Genomic DNA, 20,027 nt, shown 5'->3' with positions numbered 1-20,027 from the left:
TGTCACGACCAGACAATTTTTAGTTAAACATTTTGACTATTAAAAAAAACAAAAAACGATTAGTTTTATTTTATATTAAATTAAATGATTTTCAAAACCATAATAATTATGAAAATAGTGATTTAAATAGTTTATTTCCCCACTGAATTGTGGTGGATACAATAAAAGAAGCCAACTGTTGTATCGACTAATCATCTCCGGTCTTTTTCACAGAGTTAAATGTCCTCTCATCATTCTTGTGAACGGCCACATAATCCCTGCTTCAATTGGGATTCATTTCAACGGCTAATCTTCTCCCTTTGAAGGAAAAGGGATGAGAAGAATGTTGGGAACAACTTGTCAAAACAGGTGCAAACAACAAAGTCACCATGGGATTATTCTTCAATACAGCATACTTCATACACTCAACTGGGATTCAAATGCACAAAGCATCGCATACTTTTTACACTTTCCAGCATCAAAGGTTTTTTTAGGCTGCTAAAACCACACGGATGCTCGCTATTCTCAACGTGCTCCACCACAAGCCTTCTCTTGGTGTGTGTGTGTTTGTGTGTGTGTGTGTCTGTGTGTGTGTCTGTGTGTGTGTGTGTGTGTGTGTGTGTGTGTGTGTGTGTGTGTGTGTGTACAGGGTCACCAGAGGACCAGAAGATGATGCGTGGTCAGTAAAAGAGCGCTTTGGTCCTAAAGCAAATGAAGGTGTTTTAGTGGAGTAGGAAAGGTGACAAATGAAGGTGTTTTAGTGGAGTATGAAAGGTGACAAATGAAGGTGTTTTAGTGGAGTATGAAAGGTGACAAATGAAGGTGTTTTAGTGGAGTATGAAAGGTGACAAATGAAGGTGTTTTAGTGGAGGATGAAAGGTGACAAATGAAGGTGTTTTAGTGGAGTATGAAAGGTGACAAATGAAGGTGTTTTAGTGGAGTATGAAAGGTGACAAATGAAGGTGTTTTAGTGGAGGATGAAAGGTGACAAATGAAGGTGTTTTAGTGGAGGATGAAAGGTGACAAATGAAGGTGTTTTAGTGGAGTATGAACGGTGACAAATGAAGGTGTTTTAGTGGAGTATGAAAGGTGACAAATGAAGGTGTTTTAGTGGAGTAGGAAAGGTGACAAATGAAGGTGTTTCAGTGAAGTATGAAAGGTGACAAATGAAGGTGTTTTAGTGGCGTATGAAAGGTGACAAATGAAGGTGTTTTAGTGGAGGATGAAAGGTGACAAATGAAGGTGTTTTAGTGGAGGATGAAAGGTGACAAATGAAGGTGTTTTAGTGGAGTATGAAAGGTGACAAATGAAGGTGTTTTAGTGGAGGATGAAAGGTGACAAATGAAGGTGTTTTAGTGGAGTAGGAAAGGTGACAAATGAAGGTGTTTTAGTGGAGTATGAAAGGTGACAAATGAAGGTGTTTTAGTGGAGGATGAAAGGTGACAAATGAAGGTGTTTTAGTGGAGTATGAAAGGTGACAAATGAAGGTGTTTTAGTGGAGTATGAAAGGTGACAAATGAAGGTGTTTTAGTGGAGGATGAAAGGTGACAAATGAAGGTGTTTTAGTGGAGTATGAAAGGTGACAAATGAAGGTGTTTTAGTGGAGGATGAAAGGTGACAAATGAAGGTGTTTTAGTGGAGGATGAAAGGTGACAAATGAAGGTGTTTTAGTGGAGTATGAACGGTGACAAATGAAGGTGTTTTAGTGGAGTATGAAAGGTGACAAATGAAGGTGTTTTAGTGGAGTAGGAAAGGTGACGAATGAAGGTGTTTCAGTGAAGTATGAAAGGTGACAAATGAAGGTGTTTTAGTGGCGTATGAAAGGTGACAAATGAAGGTGTTTTAGTGGAGGATGAAAGGTGATAAATGAAGGTGTTTTAGTGGAGTAGGAAAAGTGACAAATGAAGGTGTTTTAGTGGAGTAGGAAAAGTGACAAATGAAGGTGTTTTAGTGGAGTAGGAAAAGTGACAAATGAAGGTGTTTTAGTGAAGTATGAAAGGTGACAAATGAAGGTGTTTTAGTGGAGGATGAAAGGTGACAAATGAAGGTGTTTTAGTGGAGTATGAAAGGTGACAAATGAAGGTGTTTTAGTGGAGTATGAAAGGTGACAAATGAAGGTGTTTTAGTGGAGGATGAAAGGTGACAAATGAAGGTGTTTTAGTGGAGGATGAAAGGTGACAAATGAAGGTGTTTTAGTGGAGTATGAACGGTGACAAATGAAGGTGTTTTAGTGGAGTATGAAAGGTGACAAATGAAGGTGTTTTAGTGGAGTAGGAAAGGTGACAAATGAAGGTGTTTCAGTGAAGTATGAAAGGTGACAAATGAAGGTGTTTTAGTGGCGTATGAAAGGTGACAAATGAAGGTGTTTTAGTGGAGGATGAAAGGTGAAAAATGAAGGTGTTTTAGTGGAGGATGAAAGGTGACAAATGAAGGTGTTTTAGTGGAGTATGAAAGGTGACAAATGAAGGTGTTTTAGTGGAGGATGAAAGGTGACAAATGAAGGTGTTTTAGTGGAGTAGGAAAGGTGACAAATGAAGGTGTTTTAGTGGAGTATGAAAGGTGACAAATGAAGGTGTTTTAGTGGAGGATGAAAGGTGACAAATGAAGGTGTTTTAGTGGAGTATGAAAGGTGACAAATGAAGGTGTTTTAGTGGAGTATGAAAGGTGACAAATGAAGGTGTTTTAGTGGAGGATGAAAGGTGACAAATGAAGGTGTTTTAGTGGAGTATGAAAGGTGACAAATGAAGGTGTTTTAGTGGAGGATGAAAGGTGACAAATGAAGGTGTTTTAGTGGAGGATGAAAGGTGACAAATGAAGGTGTTTTAGTGGAGTATGAACGGTGACAAATGAAGGTGTTTTAGTGGAGTATGAAAGGTGACAAATGAAGGTGTTTTAGTGGAGTAGGAAAGGTGACGAATGAAGGTGTTTCAGTGAAGTATGAAAGGTGACAAATGAAGGTGTTTTAGTGGCGTATGAAAGGTGACAAATGAAGGTGTTTTAGTGGAGGATGAAAGGTGATAAATGAAGGTGTTTTAGTGGAGTATGAAAGGTGACAAATGAAGGTGTTTTAGTGGAGTAGGAAAAGTGACAAATGAAGGTGTTTTAGTGGAGTATGAAAGGTGACAAATGAAGGTGTTTTAGTGGAGTAGGAAAAGTGACAAATGAAGGTGTTTTAGTGAAGTATGAAAGGTGACAAATGAAGGTGTTTTAGTGGCGTATGAAAGGTGACAAATGAAGGTGTTTTAGTGGCGTATGAAAGGTGACAAATGAAGGTGTTTTAGTGGAGGATGAAAGGTGACAAATGAAGGTGTTTTAGTGGAGTAGGAAAAGTGACAAATGAAGGTGTTTTAGTGGAGTAGGAAAAGTGACAAATGAAGGTGTTTTAGTGGAGTATGAAAGGTGACAAATGAAGGTGTTTTAGTGGAGTAGGAAAAGTGACAAATGAAGGTGTTTTAGTGGAGTAGGAAAAGTGACAAATGAAGGTGTTTTAGTGGAGTAGGAAAAGTGACAAATGAAGGTGTTTTAGTGGAGTAGGAAAAGTGACAAATGAAGGTGTTTTAGTGGAGTAGGAAAAGTGACAAATGAAGGTGTTTTAGTGAAGTATGAAAGGTGACAAATGAAGGTGTTTTAGTGGAGGATGAAAGGTGATAAATGAAGGTGTTTTAGTGGAGTATGAAAGGTGACAAATGAAGGTGTTTTAGTGGAGTAGGAAAAGTGACAAATGAAGGTGTTTTAGTGGAGTATGAAAGGTGACAAATGAAGGTGTTTTAGTGGAGTAGGAAAAGTGACAAATGAAGGTGTTTTAGTGGAGTAGGAAAAGTGACAAATGAAGGTGTTTTAGTGGAGTAGGAAAAGTGACAAATGAAGGTGTTTTAGTGGAGTAGGAAAAGTGACAAATGAAGGTGTTTTAGTGGAGTAGGAAAAGTGACAAATGAAGGTGTTTTAGTGGAGTATGAAAGGTGACAAATGAAGGTGTTTTAGTGGAGTAGGAAAAGTGACAAATGAAGGTGTTTTAGTGGAGTATGAAAGGTGATAAATGAAGGTGTTTTAGTGGAGTAGGAAAAGTGACAAATGAAGGTGTTTTAGTGGAGTATGAAAGGTGATAAATGAAGGTGTTTTAGTGGAGTAGGAAAAGTGACAAATGAAGGTGTTTTAGTGGAGTAGGAAAAGTGACAAATGAAGGTGTTTTAGTGGAGTAGGAAAAGTGACAAATGAAGGTGTTTTAGTGGAGTATGAAAGGTGACAAATGAAGGTGTTTTAGTGGAGTAGGAAAAGTGACAAATGAAGGTGTTTTAGTGGAGTATGAAAGGTGATAAATGAAGGTGTTTTAGTGGAGTAGGAAAAGTGACAAATGAAGGTGTTTTAGTGGAGTATGAAAGGTGATAAATGAAGGTGTTTTAGTGGAGTAGGAAAAGTGACAAATGAAGGTGTTTTAGTGGAGTATGAAAGGTGATAAATGAAGGTGTTTTAGTGGAGTAGGAAAAGTGACAAATGAAGGTGTTTTAGTGGAGTATGAAAGGTGACAAATGAAGGTGTTTTAGTGGAGTAGGAAAAGTGACAAATGAAGGTGTTTTAGTGGAGTAGGAAAAGTGACAAATGAAGGTGTTTTAGTGGAGTAGGAAAAGTGACAAATGTCCTTGAAGAGACTAAAGGTGATTTTGCTCCCAATTCAGAACTCAATCTTGCAGGCCGGGAAGGTCTCGTCCTGCATGGCCACGGTGCTGTTGGAGCCCAGGACCACAATCCCCAGCTCTTTCTGCTTGTCCAAGGTCTGCTGGTACCAGTCCTGCATGGAGGCCGACTCCAAGGTGGGGATGAGCGTCACCTGGCGGATGAAGACAAAAGACAGGTGATGTATCTTCTTTCAGAACAAACATTCTTAGCAATATTATTTCAAAGAATGCATACGAAAACTCAAATGATGGCCACAACAAAGAAATGAAACCCCATCGCTAACATATATATATATATATATATATATATATATATATATATATATATATATATATATATATATATATATATATATATGTGTATATATATATATATGTGTGTACATACATATATATATATATATATGTGTGTACATACATATATATATATATATATATATATATATATATATATATATATATATATATATATATATATATATATATATATATATATATAAAACCAGGGACCCTCGGGTTGCGCACGGCCACTCTCCCTACGCTGTACACACATATATATATATATATATAGATATATATGTGTGTACATACATATATATATATATATATATATATGTGTGTACATATATATATATATATATATATATATATATATGTGTGTACATACATATATATATATATATATATATATATATATATATGTGTGTACATATATATATATATATATATATATATATATGTGTATGTACACACATATATATATATATATGTGTGCGTACAGCATAGGGAGAGTGGCCGTGCGCAACCCGAGGGTCCCTGGTTCAAATCCCACCTAGTACCAACCTCGTCACGTCCGTTGTGTCCTGAGCAAGACACTCCTGATGGGTGCTGGTTAGCGCCTTGCATGGCAGCTCCCTCCATCAGTGTGTGAATGTGTGTGTGAATGTGGAAGTAGTGTCAAAGCGCTTTGAGTACCTTGAAGGTAGAAAAGCTCAATACAAGAACAACCCATTTATCATTTATTTTCAATGTGTTGCATGCTTAATACCCCAAAGATAAAAAGTATTACAGTGTTAGATCAAATAAAATACATAATTTAATATTTATATTTGCATTACAGAGTTGTTTAAAATGTAGACATTATTTTATCTGTGATATTTTGAATATTTGATACTCAAAACAGAGCAGTGATTTAGTTGTGGAAGAATAATCATTTCATTTACTTGATTTTAAAAAACAAGTATTCATTTAGTCATAATGTTTTGCATATTTGATACTCAAACAAAGCAAATGTTTAGTTGTAATAAAACGTATTTTTTTGAATTGCTTTAATGAATAAATTGAATCTATGATTTATTTATTGTAAATCTTTTGCATGCTTAATAACTAACGGGTAAATCTATTAAAACAATTCATGTCTAATATTATATATGCAATAAGGAGTAGTGCAGCTGTAATAAAAGTAATACAATCTAATTAATTATATATTGAAATGGAGTATTTTGTTTTATGATACTTTAATTATTTTCTACTCAAAAGATGGCAACAGTTTTGTTGTAATTATTCTTTTTATTAATTTCATTGAAATATATATAGAAGGTATTTATTGATCAAACTTTGAATAATTCATAACCCAAACAGAGCAGTGGTTCAATTATACCAAAAAATAAAATAATATTGATTTGAAAAATGAATAGATATAATATAGTCTGCTGCTGCAAGTTGCCAGGGGATCAACATGATAATAATAATGATAATAATAATAATAATAATAATAATAGTGATAGAGACATGTTGTGGCATGGAGGAAGAAATTGTGACAAGCAACATGACAGGTGTGCTCACCTGCATGGCATGATGCCAGCAAGACAAGCAACATGACAGGTGTGCTCACCTGCATGGCATGATGCCAGCAAGACAAGCAACATGACAGGTGTGCTCACCTGCATGGCATGATGCCAGCAAGACAAGCAACATGACAGCTGTGCTCACCTGCATGGCATGATGCCAGCAAGACAAGCAACATGACAGCTGTGCTCACCTGCATGGCATGATGCCAGCAAGACAAGCAACATGACAGGTGTGCTCACCTGCATGGCATGATGCCAGCAAGACAAGCAACATGACAGCTGTGCTCACCTGCATGGCATGATGCCAGCAAGACAAGCAACATGACAGGTGTGCTCACCTGCATGGCATGATGCCAGCAAGACAAGCAACATGACAGGTGTGCTCACCTGCATGGCATGATGCCAGCAAGACAAGCAACATGACAGCTGTGCTCACCTGCATGGCATGATGCCAGCAAGACAAGCAACATGACAGGTGTGCTCACCTGCATGGCATGATGCCAGCAAGACAAGCAACATGACAGGTGTGCTCACCTGCATGGCATGATGCCAGCAAGACAAGCAACATGACAGCTGTGCTCACCTGCATGGCATGATGCCAGCAAGACAAGCAACATGACAGGTGTGCTCACCTGCATGGCATGATGCCAGCAAGACAAGCAACATGACAGCTGTGCTCACCTGCATGGCATGATGCCAGCAAGACAAGCAACATGACAGGTGTGCTCACCTGCATGGCATGATGCCAGCAAGACAAGCAACATGACAGCTGTGCTCACCTGCATGGCATGATGCCAGCAAGATAAGCAACATGACAGCTGTGCTCACCTGCATGGCATGATGCCAGCAAGACAAGCAACATGACAGGTGTGCTCACCTGCATGGCATGATGCCAGCAAGACAAGCAACATGACAGCTGTGCTCACCTGCATGGCATGATGCCAGCAAGACAAGCAACATGACAGCTGTGCTCACCTGCATGGCATGATGCCAGCAAGACAAGCAACATGACAGGTGTGCTCACCTGCATGGCATGATGCCAGCAAGACAAGCAACATGACAGCTGTGCTCACCTGCATGGCATGATGCCAGCAAGACAAGCAACATGACAGGTGTGCTCACCTGCATGGCATGATGCCAGCAAGACTTGGCATCCAGCAGCGCGTCCAGCGTCGGCCTCATAAGCTCCTCCCTCTCAGGACAGTCGCCGCTGATGATGTAACAGGACGAGTGTACACTCTTGAAGAAATCCACGCTGACTGTGGGGCACGAAGCTCCCGATGGAAGGTAGGCGAGGTCCACAAAGACACTCACGTCCTCAGCGGAGGTCGACTTGGGATCTGGAACAAAAGAGTCCATAAAGAAAGTAGTCCCAACACAAGACACACAGTACGGGATCAATCCCACCTGGCCTGGCTGAGGATTTGGCTGGCGGTTGGCGGCTGGCGGAGGACGACGTACGTGATGATGCGGCGTTGTCCTTTTGGACCCTCAGGACGCCACTTCCTGTCTTGCTTTTCCCTGAGCTGGCTCTCTGGGAGCTCTCCATCACCTGCAACAGACAGGAGTTGACTTTGAATAAAAGGTGTATGAAAGATGTACTAAATGACAACATCACAACATAACGAGACCAACAGGTTGGATCAATGAGCTTCTGAAGATTTCATTGAATTGAAGTCAAGGAGATTTAAATATTATTACCTATCTGTCAAAAAATGAATATATATAAGGTGGTAAACATGTCATTAAAATACATTTTGATGTATAAATATTGTTTCAAAACAGATCATTATTAATCAATTAATCATTTACTGGTCTTGCGGATTTAATTGCATGATTTTCCGAAATCAATCAAGTATGTTTTAAATATCCTCTCACTGAGCTTACTCTGACACTCACTTAGTGGCATTTTTATATCAAAATAAAAGGAGGTGAAATGATAAAGCAGCGTTAATAGTAAGGTTACACAATATAAACAACATAATTGATATAAATCTGGCCGACGATAAAGCTTCTAAGTGTGGTGATCCTGCGTGTTAATGACACATTCTAGCTGTGGTAAGTAAACAAACACATCCTTCAGGCAACCTAGCATTCTTGCTAACGTACCTCCACAGAGCAAATCCACTTCAAAGTCAGCTTATCTTCGCCTACATGGCAGCAAATAAGCAACGTTTCTTTGCGGTATCATTAACACCGGAGGACGCGGAGTAGCTAAACATGCTACACTGTAGGGGAATATGCTAACCGCTAACCGCAAGATAAGCCTCGTGAACGCTGGTCAGATTGATACAAACATCGACAGTAACGAGACCAAGCAGTATAGTATCAGGTTGATACCGCCGTGGTTGGATCAAAGTTTTCTACGCTCAAAAAATCTTGTGTCGTTTTTGTTGTTGTTGACAAACTCCGGAAATAAGTCTCTCGATACAGGAGGACTTCAAAGGGCAAAAAGCAAAGAATTTCTACCACAGCCAAAAAGGGGAAATGGTTTCAATATTCAATCCATGTTGTTACAGCGCCATCTGTGTTTGTCTGATTATAGTTGTTATCATTCTATGATGTTACAGCGCCATCCTGTGACCAAAAATGTTATCATTCTATGATGTTACAGCGCCATCCTGTGACCAAAAATGTTATCATTCTATGATGTTACAGCGCCATCCTGTGACCAAAAATGTTATCATTCTATGATGTTGAAAGTGTGAAGTATCAGTATGGTCATTGATATCAGCCATACTCCTCCTGCAGCTACTTAGTATTGGACCAACACCCACTTCCATTTCAAACTCCCAACAAGACATTTTTTACCGGAAGTTCGCCGACAACATAAACGGTCGCCATTTTTGTATTTCACCAGAATAATGTCTCAAGGACTTATGGCCCGATGACATATGAGGAGACATGTAGGAGGCGGGGCTTCATCATTTCATGCAGTGCGATTAAGGTCATTAAATGCAATCTTCGGCTTTGACAAAAATGTATGCTCAATTGCAAGTAAACGCTGGGATAGGCTCCAGCACCCCCGAGAGAGACAAGCAGTAGAAAACGCATGGAAGGGTGTTCCAAACAGTCAGGTAATGTTTTTGCTAGAATGAATAAAATAAGAAATGAGGACCACATCAACCAAAAAATAATGTCACTTTTACGTGGCCTGTTGCATTATGGGTAAACAGCGGCCATTTTGAGGCGGGAGTCCGCTTACGTCGTACGCTATTTTCTTGCTAACAATCTCTGGCCTTTATTAAAAATGAATATTCTGCTGCATTATGGGTAAACAGCAGCCATTTTGAGGCGGGAGTCCGCTTATGTCGTACGCTATTTTCTTGCTAACAATCTCTGGCCTTTATGAAAAATGAATATTTTGCTGCATTATGGGTAAACAGCAGCCATTTTGAGGCGGGAGTCCGCTTATGTCGTACGCTATTTTCTTGCTAACAATCTCTGGCCTTTATTAAAAATGAATATTCTGCTGCATTATGGGTAAACAGCGGCCATTTTGAGGCGGGAGTCCGCTTACGTCGTACGCTATTTTCTTGCTAACAATCTCTGGCCTTTATTAAAAATGAATATTCTGCTGCATTATGGGTAAACAGCAGCCATTTTGAGGCGGGAGTCCGCTTATGTCGTACGCTATTTTCTTGCTAACAATCTCTGGCCTTTATGAAAAATGAATATTTTGCTGCATTATGGGTAAACAGCAGCCATTTTGAGGCGGGAGTCCGCTTATGTCGTACGCTATTTTCTTGCTAACAATCTCTGGCCTTTATGAAAAATGAATATTTTGCTGCATTATGGGTAAACAGCAGCCATTTTGAGGCGGGAGTCCGCTTATGTCGTACGCTATTTTCTTGCTAACAATCTCTGGCCTTTATTAAAAATGAATATTATGCTGCATTATGGGTAAACAGCAGCCATTTTGAGGCGGGAGTCCGCTTACGTCGTACGCTATTTTCTTGCTAACAATCTCTGGCCTTTATTAAAAATTAATATTCTGCTGCATTATGGGTAAACAGCAGCCATTTTGAGGCGGGAGTCCGCTTATGTCGTACGCTATTTTCTTGCTAACAATCTCTGGCCTTTATGAAAAATGAATATTTTGCTGCATTATGGGTAAACAGCAGCCATTTTGAGGCGGGAGTCCGCTTATGTCGTACGCTATTTTCTTGCTAACAATCTCTGGCCTTTATGAAAAATGAATATTTTGCTGCATTATGGGTAAACAGCAGCCATTTTGAGGCGGGAGTCCGCTTATGTCGTACGCTATTTTCTTGCTAACAATCTCTGGCCTTTATTAAAAATGAATATTATGCTGCATTATGGGTAAACAGCAGCCATTTTGAGGCGGGAGTCCGCTTACGTCGTACGCTATTTTCTTGCTAACAATCTCTGGCCTTTATTAAAAATTAATATTCTGCTGCATTATGGGTAAACAGCAGCCATTTTGAGGCGGGAGTCCGCTTATGTCGTACGCTATTTTCTTGCTAACAATCTCTGGCCTTTATGAAAAATGAATATTTTGCTGCATTATGGGTAAACAGCAGCCATTTTGAGGCGGGAGTCCGCTTATGTCGTACGCTATTTTCTTGCTAACAATCTCTGGCCTTTATGAAAAATGAATATTTTGCTGCATTATGGGTAAACAGCAGCCATTTTGAGGCGGGAGTCCGCTTATGTCGTACGCTATTTTCTTGCTAACAATCTCTGGCCTTTATTAAAAATGAATATTATGCTGCATTATGGGTAAACAGCAGCCATTTTGAGGCGGGAGTCCGCTTACGTCGTACGCTATTTTCTTGCTAACAATCTCTGGCCTTTATTAAAAATTAATATTCTGCTGCATTATGGGTAAACAGCAGCCATTTTGAGGCGGGAGTCCGCTTATGTCGTACGCTATTTTCTTGCTAACAATCTCTGGCCTTTATGAAAAATGAATATTTTGCTGCATTATGGGTAAACAGCAGCCATTTTGAGGCGGGAGTCCGCTTATGTCGTACGCTATTTTCTTGCTAACAATCTCTGGCCTTTATGAAAAATGAATATTTTGCTGCATTATGGGTAAACAGCAGCCATTTTGAGGCGGGAGTCCGCTTATGTCGTACGCTATTTTCTTGCTAACAATCTCTGGCCTTTATTAAAAATGAATATTATGCTGCATTATGGGTAAACAGCAGCCATTTTGAGGCGGGAGTCCGCTTACGTCGTACGCTATTTTCTTGCTAACAATCTCTGGCCTTTATTAAAAATTAATATTCTGCTGCATTATGGGTAAACAGCAGCCATTTTGAGGCGGGAGTCCGCTTATGTCGTACGCTATTTTCTTGCTAACAATCTCTGGCCTTTATGAAAAATGAATATTTTGCTGCATTATGGGTAAACAGCAGCCATTTTGAGGCGGGAGTCCGCTTATGTCGTACGCTATTTTCTTGCTAACAATCTCTGGCCTTTATGAAAAATGAATATTTTGCTGCATTATGGGTAAACAGCAGCCATTTTGAGGCGGGAGTCCGCTTATGTCGTACGCTATTTTCTTGCTAACAATCTCTGGCCTTTATTAAAAATGAATATTATGCTGCATTATGGGTAAACAGCAGCCATTTTGAGGCGGGAGTCCGCTTACGTCGTACGCTATTTTCTTGCTAACAATCTCTGGCCTTTATTAAAAATTAATATTCTGCTGCATTATGGGTAAACAGCAGCCATTTTGAGGCGGGAGTCCGCTTATGTCGTACGCTATTTTCTTGCTAACAATCTCTGGCCTTTATGAAAAATGAATATTTTGCTGCATTATGGGTAAACAGCAGCCATTTTGAGGCGGGAGTCCGCTTATGTCGTACGCTATTTTCTTGCTAACAATCTCTGGCCTTTATGAAAAATGAATATTTTGCTGCATTATGGGTAAACAGCAGCCATTTTGAGGCGGGAGTCCGCTTATGTCGTACGCTATTTTCTTGCTAACAATCTCTGGCCTTTATTAAAAATGAATATTATGCTGCATTATGGGTAAACAGCAGCCATTTTGAGGCGGGAGTCCGCTTACGTCGTACGCTATTTTCTTGCTAACAATCTCTGGCCTTTATTAAAAATTAATATTCTGCTGCATTATGGGTAAACAGCAGCCATTTTGAGGCGGGAGTCCGCTTATGTCGTACGCTATTTTCTTGCTAACAATCTCTGGCCTTTATGAAAAATGAATATTTTGCTGCATTATGGGTAAACAGCAGCCATTTTGAGGCGGGAGTCCGCTTATGTCGTACGCTATTTTCTTGCTAACAATCTCTGGCCTTTATGAAAAATGAATATTTTGCTGCATTATGGGTAAACAGCAGCCATTTTGAGGCGGGAGTCCGCTTATGTCGTACGCTATTTTCTTGCTAACAATCTCTGGCCTTTATTAAAAATGAATATTATGCTGCATTATGGGTAAACAGCAGCCATTTTGAGGCGGGAGTCCGCTTACGTCGTACGCTATTTTCTTGCTAACAATCTCTGGCCTTTATTAAAAATTAATATTCTGCTGCATTATGGGTAAACAGCAGCCATTTTGAGGCGGGAGTCCGCTTATGTCGTACGCTATTTTCTTGCTAACAATCTCTGGCCTTTATGAAAAATGAATATTTTGCTGCATTATGGGTAAACAGCAGCCATTTTGAGGCGGGAGTCCGCTTATGTCGTACGCTATTTTCTTGCTAACAATCTCTGGCCTTTATTAAAAATGAATATTATGCTGCATTATGGGTAAACAGCAGCCATTTTGAGGCGGGAGTCCGCTTACGTCGTACGCTATTTTCTTGCTAACAATCTCTGGCCTTTATTAAAAATTAATATTCTGCTGCATTATGGGTAAACAGCAGCCATTTTGAGGCGGGAGTCCGCTTATGTCGTACGCTATTTTCTTGCTCCCTTTTTCCTTTGACTTAGTAAGAATCTATGGCCCTTATTAAAAATGAATATTTTGTTATTTATTGCATTATTTTCTATTCACCCCAGCTGCTGTCTTTCCTGGCGCCGCGCTTGACTTGACTTTCTTTGCGTGAGCGCCAGAGTCGGACAGTGGGACCGGCATGGTGGTGTCAGGGTGAGGAGGCATGGGCGGACTATCCCTGAGCCGGGCAGGAAGTGGGTCATGCGGCAGAGCCTGGCCGCTGCGGAGCTGTGGTGGTCCGCCGCACGACTCGTCTTCCTCGGAGTCCAGGACCCCGTCGGCTGTGGTGGACGGGCAGTCTTCCATGCAGACGGGGGCGTTTGTTTCGCTGGGTGACATGTCTTTGCCTGTGGTGCCGCTATGATTTTGGGGTCCAAATGCGCCTCTGGAGGCTTCGCTGACACCCGAGCTGGAGTCGGGCGCTTTAGAATGCTTGAACTCGCAAGGGGATACCAGACAAAGGTCCACATCGTGAACCGCAGACACCTCAAAGTGAAGGGTGCTAGGAGCCCGAGGACGCCCCATTTCTGGACCCAAAGACCTCAAGGGCTTCTTCAGGGGTACAGACACCCCAAATAAGTGTCCTTCATTAGGGTGAGCGTGATGAACGCCGTCGTCCGCCTCTCTCTGACTACCCGTGGAGGGCCCTTGTTCCAAGGACATGGACAGCGACTCGTCGACTTCTGTGGACTGAGGCGAGCTGACTTCTGCGGGCATAGAGTGGGTGGAGGTGGTGGTGTTGGCCACAGACGGGGACGGGTCGGAGGGTACGTCTTTTAGCGGACCCAGAGAGAGAAAACTCAAGTGTTTCTCTCTGGGGGTTGGTTCTGCAACATTGCTCGGCTGGTTCTTAGGCTGGGTGACTTCAGTGGGTTCAAGCTGGGCTTGTAGTCTGCTAAGAGTGTCTCTGTTGCACCACACATCATCAGGGGACAGACAGTAAGGAGTGTGACCCGCACTGTTGGGTCTTGAACCAGGGGAAGCATTCGCAACAGTCTTCTCATCTGGGCTGATGGGCACCTGGGTCTCCGGTGACGAGCGTGATGGAGGGGTGTTCTTCAAAGCTCCGTCCAGGAGGGTGTACTCAGTGGGGGTCAGGTCTAAGTTAATGTCTCCCTCGTCCTTCGGCGTCTCCCTCAATGGGCATGGGAATCCTACAATCTTTGTGGGTCTCTTCCCAAGTCCTAACTGGTCCAAGTCTTGCACCGGTCTTTCAGCCCTCTGGTCAGCCAAACATTCAAGTCGTTTCTCATTCCTTGGGCTGCCGTTAGTCTGATTGCCTTTATCTGCCGAGTCTGCCCCCTCTTTTTCCGTTTCCTCCTGAAGGCGCAGAAAATCAGCAGTCATGTCCTCGGGGGTTGAAGTTTTTGACACACGGCGAGTCTTGTCAGGTTCTTGGTGAGCACAGGTGTCCTCTGGCTTTGAGAACTCTAGCGCTACATCATTGTCTGGTTTTGATTGGGTCTTGACATCTACATTCTTGCTGGGTAGCCTCTTAGTCTTCTTGGACCCTGCTTTAGAGTCATTCCTTGCTTCCTTTTTGAGCCTGTTTTCATTCTTTGGTTTGGAGATGATTGTCTCCTTCCCTGCGCCATTTCTCACCACCATATTCTCTTCCCGACTGCTTGTTCTTCCTTCCTTCTTCGCATCTTTCCCACTAGCCTTCTTTGAAACATTCTTCTCCGATGCTTTTTGCTTTTTGGCTTTATCAACATCTCCATTGACAAATTTCGCCTTTGCGTCTTTTCCACGTTTGGGGGTAACCTCAATCCCTTGCGAGCGGATGCTCTCCTGGCTCTCGGCCCTTTTGGACTTCCTTGCATCCGCCAACCTCTCCAGGTCGCCGGTGGTCACTGTGGGTTTCTGGAGGAAGGCCAGAGTTTTCAGCTTTTCAAGACCCTGCAGCAGTTTAGTCTGCGGAGTGACACCGGGGAACAGCACTCGGACCACCTTTTCCTGGGGGCACGCTGGGTGCCACACCAGCAAAGCAGACACTGAGACTAGAGCGTTGAGGGGGAGTGCTTGGGATTGGGTTTCAGGTGACGCAAAGTCGGGCCACTGTCGCATGAACGCCTGGTACTCCTGGCTGTTTTTACAGGGGCTGAGGATGTATAAGTCCAGCTGTCCCACTCCCATCTTTTGGAACAGGGTTATTGGCTCGGGTGGGACCGCTTGAGGTCGAAACATGGGCTGAGGTCGGATATCTAACTTTTTCAACAGGTGTACTGTGAGCGCTGCCTGGTCTGTGCTCTTCAGTAGATTGTCCACACCTGATGAGACATACAATGACACTATCAAGTCATACTCACAAGTCAAACCTGCATGCACATTTATCACTTCTATTCATTCCCAAAATAGTTTTCATCTAAAATTATCTTACCTACAAACCCCGTTTCCATATGAGTTGGGAAATTGTGTTAGATGTAAATATAAACAGAATACAATGATTTGCAAATCCTTTTCAAGCCATATTCAGTTGAATATGCTACAAAGACAACATATTTGATGTTCAAACTCATAAAGTTCATTTTTATTTTTGCAAATAATAATTAACTTAGAAATTCATGGCTGCAACACGTGCCAAAGTAGTTGGGAAAGGGCATGTTCACCACTGTGTTACATCACCTTTTCTTTTAACAACACTCAATAAACGTTTGGGAACTGAGGAAACTAATTGTTGAAGCTTTGAAAGTGGAATTCTTTCCCATTCTTGTTTTATGTAGAGCTTCAGTCCTTCAACAGTCCGGGGTCTCCGCTGTCGTGTTTTACGCTTCATAATGCGCCACACATTTTCCATGGGAAACAGGTCTGGACTGCAGGCGGGCCAGGAAAGTACCCGCACTCTTTTACTACGAAGCCACGCTGTTGTAACACGTGGCTTGGCATTGTTTTGCTGAAATAAGCAGGGGCGTCCATGATAACGACAACATATGTTGCTCCAAAACCTGTATGGACCATTCAGCATTAATGGTGCCTTCACAGATGTGTAAGTTACCCATGCCTTGGGCACTAATGCACCCCCATACCATCACACATGCTGGCTTTTCAACTTTGCGCCAATAACAATCCGAATGGTTATTTTCCTCTTTGTTCTGGAGGACACCACGTCCTCTGTTTCCAAATGTAATTTGAAATGTGGACTTGTCAGACCACAGAACACTTTTCCACTTTGCATCAGTCCATCTTAGGTGAGCTCGGGCCCAGCGATGCCGGCTGCGTTCCTGGGTGTTGTTGATAAATGGGTTTTGCTTTGCATAGCAGAGTTTTAACTTGCACTTAAAGATGTAGCAACCAACTGTAGTTACAGACAGTGGTTTTATGAAGTGTTCCTGAGCCCATGTGGTGATATCCTTTACACTCTGATGTCGGTTTTTGATGCAGTACCGCCTGAGGGATCAAAGGTCTGTAATATCATCGCTTACGTGCAGTGATTTCTCCAGATTTTCTGAATCTATTGATGATTTTATGGACTGTAGATTGTAAAATCCCTAAATTCCTTGCAATAGCTCGTTGAGAAATGTTGTTCTAAAACTGTTCGACAATTTGCTTACAAAGTGGTGACCCTCACCCCATCCTTGTTTGTGAATGACTTAGCATTTCATGGAAGCTACTTTTATAGCCAATCATGGCACCCACCTGTTCCCAATTAGCCTGCACACCTGTGGGATGTTCATAATAAGTGTTTGATGAGCATGCCTCAACTTTATCAGCATTTATTGCCACCTTTCACAACTTCTTTGTCACGTGTTGTTGGCATCAAATTCTAAAGTTAATGATTATTTGCAAATCATTGTATTCTGTTTATATTTAAATCTAACACAATTTCCCAACTCATATGGAAACAGGGTTTGTACACACACACACACACATATATATATATATATACATATATATATATATATATATATATATATATATATATATATATGTAGGTGTGGGAAAAAATCACAAGACTACTTCATCTCTACAGAAGTGTTTCATGAGGGGTTCCCTCAATCATCAGGAGATTTTAATGGAAGCATTCACATACAATGGTTTATATAGAGCACAGAGTGGGCGGGTACAGGCAGGCGTAGGGTGTGGTGATTGGCTCATGTGTTACCTAGGAGGTGTTTCCGTCTATGGCGGCATGTTGAAATTATTTCACTGCGCTTGTTGAGGGATGATAGATCAGGATGATATATAATAAACAGTTTCTCTTTTAAGCATAGGTTGCATCTTTTATTACCACTGTTGTAAGGTGTGCTGGATGCAAGAATTTGCCATGTTATTGAATATTCAACATTATTGTCTTTGAGGTTCCAAATGTGTTTGCTGAGTTCTGTAGAATTCCGCAATGTCTGGTTTCTAAAGGAGGCATTGTGATTATTCCATCTTGTTTTGAACGCTCCTTCGGTTAATCCTACGTACGTGTCGGATGTGTTAATGTCCTTGCGTGTTACCTTTGCTTGGTAAACGACTGATGTCTGTAAGCACCTTCCGTTGAGAGGGCAATCAGGTTTCTTGCGGCAGTTACATTCATTATTGGTTTCAGAGTCGTTTAGTCTGGGGGTGGGCAGTCCTTTTGCAATTGCTTTGTTGTGGTTTGAAATGATTTGTTGCATGTTATTCATACAGCTGTAGCTCAATTTAATGTTGTTCTTGTTGAATATTTTTCTTAGGGTGTTGCCTTTGGGGAAGTGTTTGTCGATCAGAGTGAGGAACTTGCGGCCGATGTTGGTTGAGACGTCTTTGCTGAATGGCGGATTGTACCAGATGATGTTGTTTCGTTTTCTGCTCTTTTTTGGTTGGTTTCCTGGGGTGGGTTCATAGGTGAGGGTGAAGTTGTATCCGCTTTCATCAAGTGCTTTCTGGTACGGGGGGGTTGCTTGGTCCAATTCAGCTTTGCTGGATGACAGCATCGATAGCCTTTTATTAATTCCGGTAGGTATTCTTTTCGTGGTGGTGGGTGGGTGGTTGCTGTCATGGTGCACGTATTGGAGTGTTGTGTTGGGTTTCGTGAATGGTTGGTAGCTGTTATCCTGATATATCATCCTGATCTATCATCCCTCAACAAGCGCAGTGAAATCATTTCAACATGCCGCCACAAACGGAAACACCTCCTAGGTAACACATGAGCCAATCACCACACCCTACGCCTGCTTGTACCCACCCACTCTGTGCCCTATATAAACCATTGTATGTGAATGCTTCCATTAAAATCTCCTGATGATTGAGGGAACCCCTCATGAAACAGATCTGTAGAGATGAAGTAGTCTTGTGATTTTTTCCCACACCTACATATTGCGCTCTACCACGGTATCGAGCACTATTCACCGGATAATCCAATCAAGATATATATATATATATATATATATATATATATATATATATATATATATATATATATATATATATATATATGTGTGTGTGTGTGTGTGTGTTACTGATCTGTATTATTTTTTCTTTTTCTTTTTTTTCAGGTGAAATGATACTCACAAGGCTGCTGTTCCACCTGCAACCTGCTGGGGGCGTTAAAGAACACAACTCCAAGCTCTGGGGAGATGAGCCTCTTGGATGAGTCCTCTGTTCAGGTCCACAACACAAAAACACAATTAATCACATTCAACCCTTTTATATCACCAGTGTCCTCGGGTCAGTCACCAACTCCGTTTTACTGCCGTTTGAAAACAATTCATGGATGTAAAAAAACATTTACAAAATATTTTGTAGCAGTATATATCAGCAGCTTATAACGTCTTATCTCCATGCAATCGCAAATTATGTTAACTTTTATTCTACTTTTTATCTTTGCTTTTTTTAGTAGAATTTTTTTTTCTGTTCCACAGCCCGCTAAAAAATGAGCTGCAGGCCGCAAATGGCACTAGCTTGCGGTTAGCGGCTAGCATATCCTCTTATGGTGTGCAGTGTAGCATTCTAGCGATTTCTCGTCCTCCAGTGATAACAGTAGTTGAAAGGAACGTACTTTATTTGCCGCCATGGAGGCAAAGATTGTTGACTTTGCACTGTGGAGGAACGTTAGCCGCTAGCTAGGATGCTACTCTGAGGATGTTGGCTTTTTGCAGGAAAGTGTCATCAATATCACGATACAACCAGCATTCAAATCTCTATCTTGGGCCTAATTGATATCACTTATATGGAGCAACCCGAGTATAAAAATTATCCTTTTTTGCTTACTATTGTTTGAGAAAAATGTCACAACTGCAAAATACCAAGAAAGGTAACAAAGTAACAAAATATTGATCTTAAAATGAAAACAAAACCACTAAAATAAGTAACTTGACTTTTGAAAATATCACTGCTTAAACTCTGTGATCCCACCACTCTAGTATCGATCCAAGACCAATATCCTCTTACCCACCTTGGTATCGATATGATATGTTTTTAGATTGATGCAAATATCGCCCCCCCTCCCCCACCCCCGCCCCCGCCCCCCAACCCCCAACCCCCTTCCTTTTAGATCAACTTTGTTCACGCTGGATTTGGGGCTTGGAGGACTTGAGTCTGCCTCAGTGTTGATATCATCTTATGGTCATGTGTGTGCTGTGTTGATATCATCTTATGGTCATGTGTGTGCTGTGTTGATATCATCTTATGGTC

The 20,027-nt window shown here is 41.4% G+C and overlaps 1 protein-coding gene across 1 annotated transcript in view; it reads right to left on the bottom strand.

Annotated features, from left to right (window-relative positions):
- Window positions 1-4,648: 4,648 nt before the first annotated feature.
- The window catches only part of LOC133548666 (microtubule-associated protein 1S-like), a 29,740-nt gene continuing 14,361 nt past the window's right edge, over window positions 4,649-20,027 (bottom strand). Inside the window, exons 6-10 of the mRNA XM_061893640.1 lie at window positions 18,906-18,992; window positions 13,488-15,697; window positions 7,910-8,054; window positions 7,625-7,842; window positions 4,649-4,804 (exon numbers count right to left, since the gene is read on the bottom strand). Coding sequence (XP_061749624.1) covers window positions 4,649-4,804; window positions 7,625-7,842; window positions 7,910-8,054; window positions 13,488-15,697; window positions 18,906-18,992 — 2,816 coding nt within the window. The remainder of the gene's footprint in view (window positions 4,805-7,624; window positions 7,843-7,909; window positions 8,055-13,487; window positions 15,698-18,905; window positions 18,993-20,027) is intronic.

Source organism: Nerophis ophidion, linkage group LG03, assembly GCF_033978795.1.
Source record: "Nerophis ophidion isolate RoL-2023_Sa linkage group LG03, RoL_Noph_v1.0, whole genome shotgun sequence".
In the NCBI taxonomy this organism is placed as follows: domain Eukaryota; kingdom Metazoa; phylum Chordata; class Actinopteri; order Syngnathiformes; family Syngnathidae; genus Nerophis; species Nerophis ophidion.
Note: the sequence above shows the minus strand (reverse complement) of the source record. Positions and strands in the feature narration are given on the sequence as shown.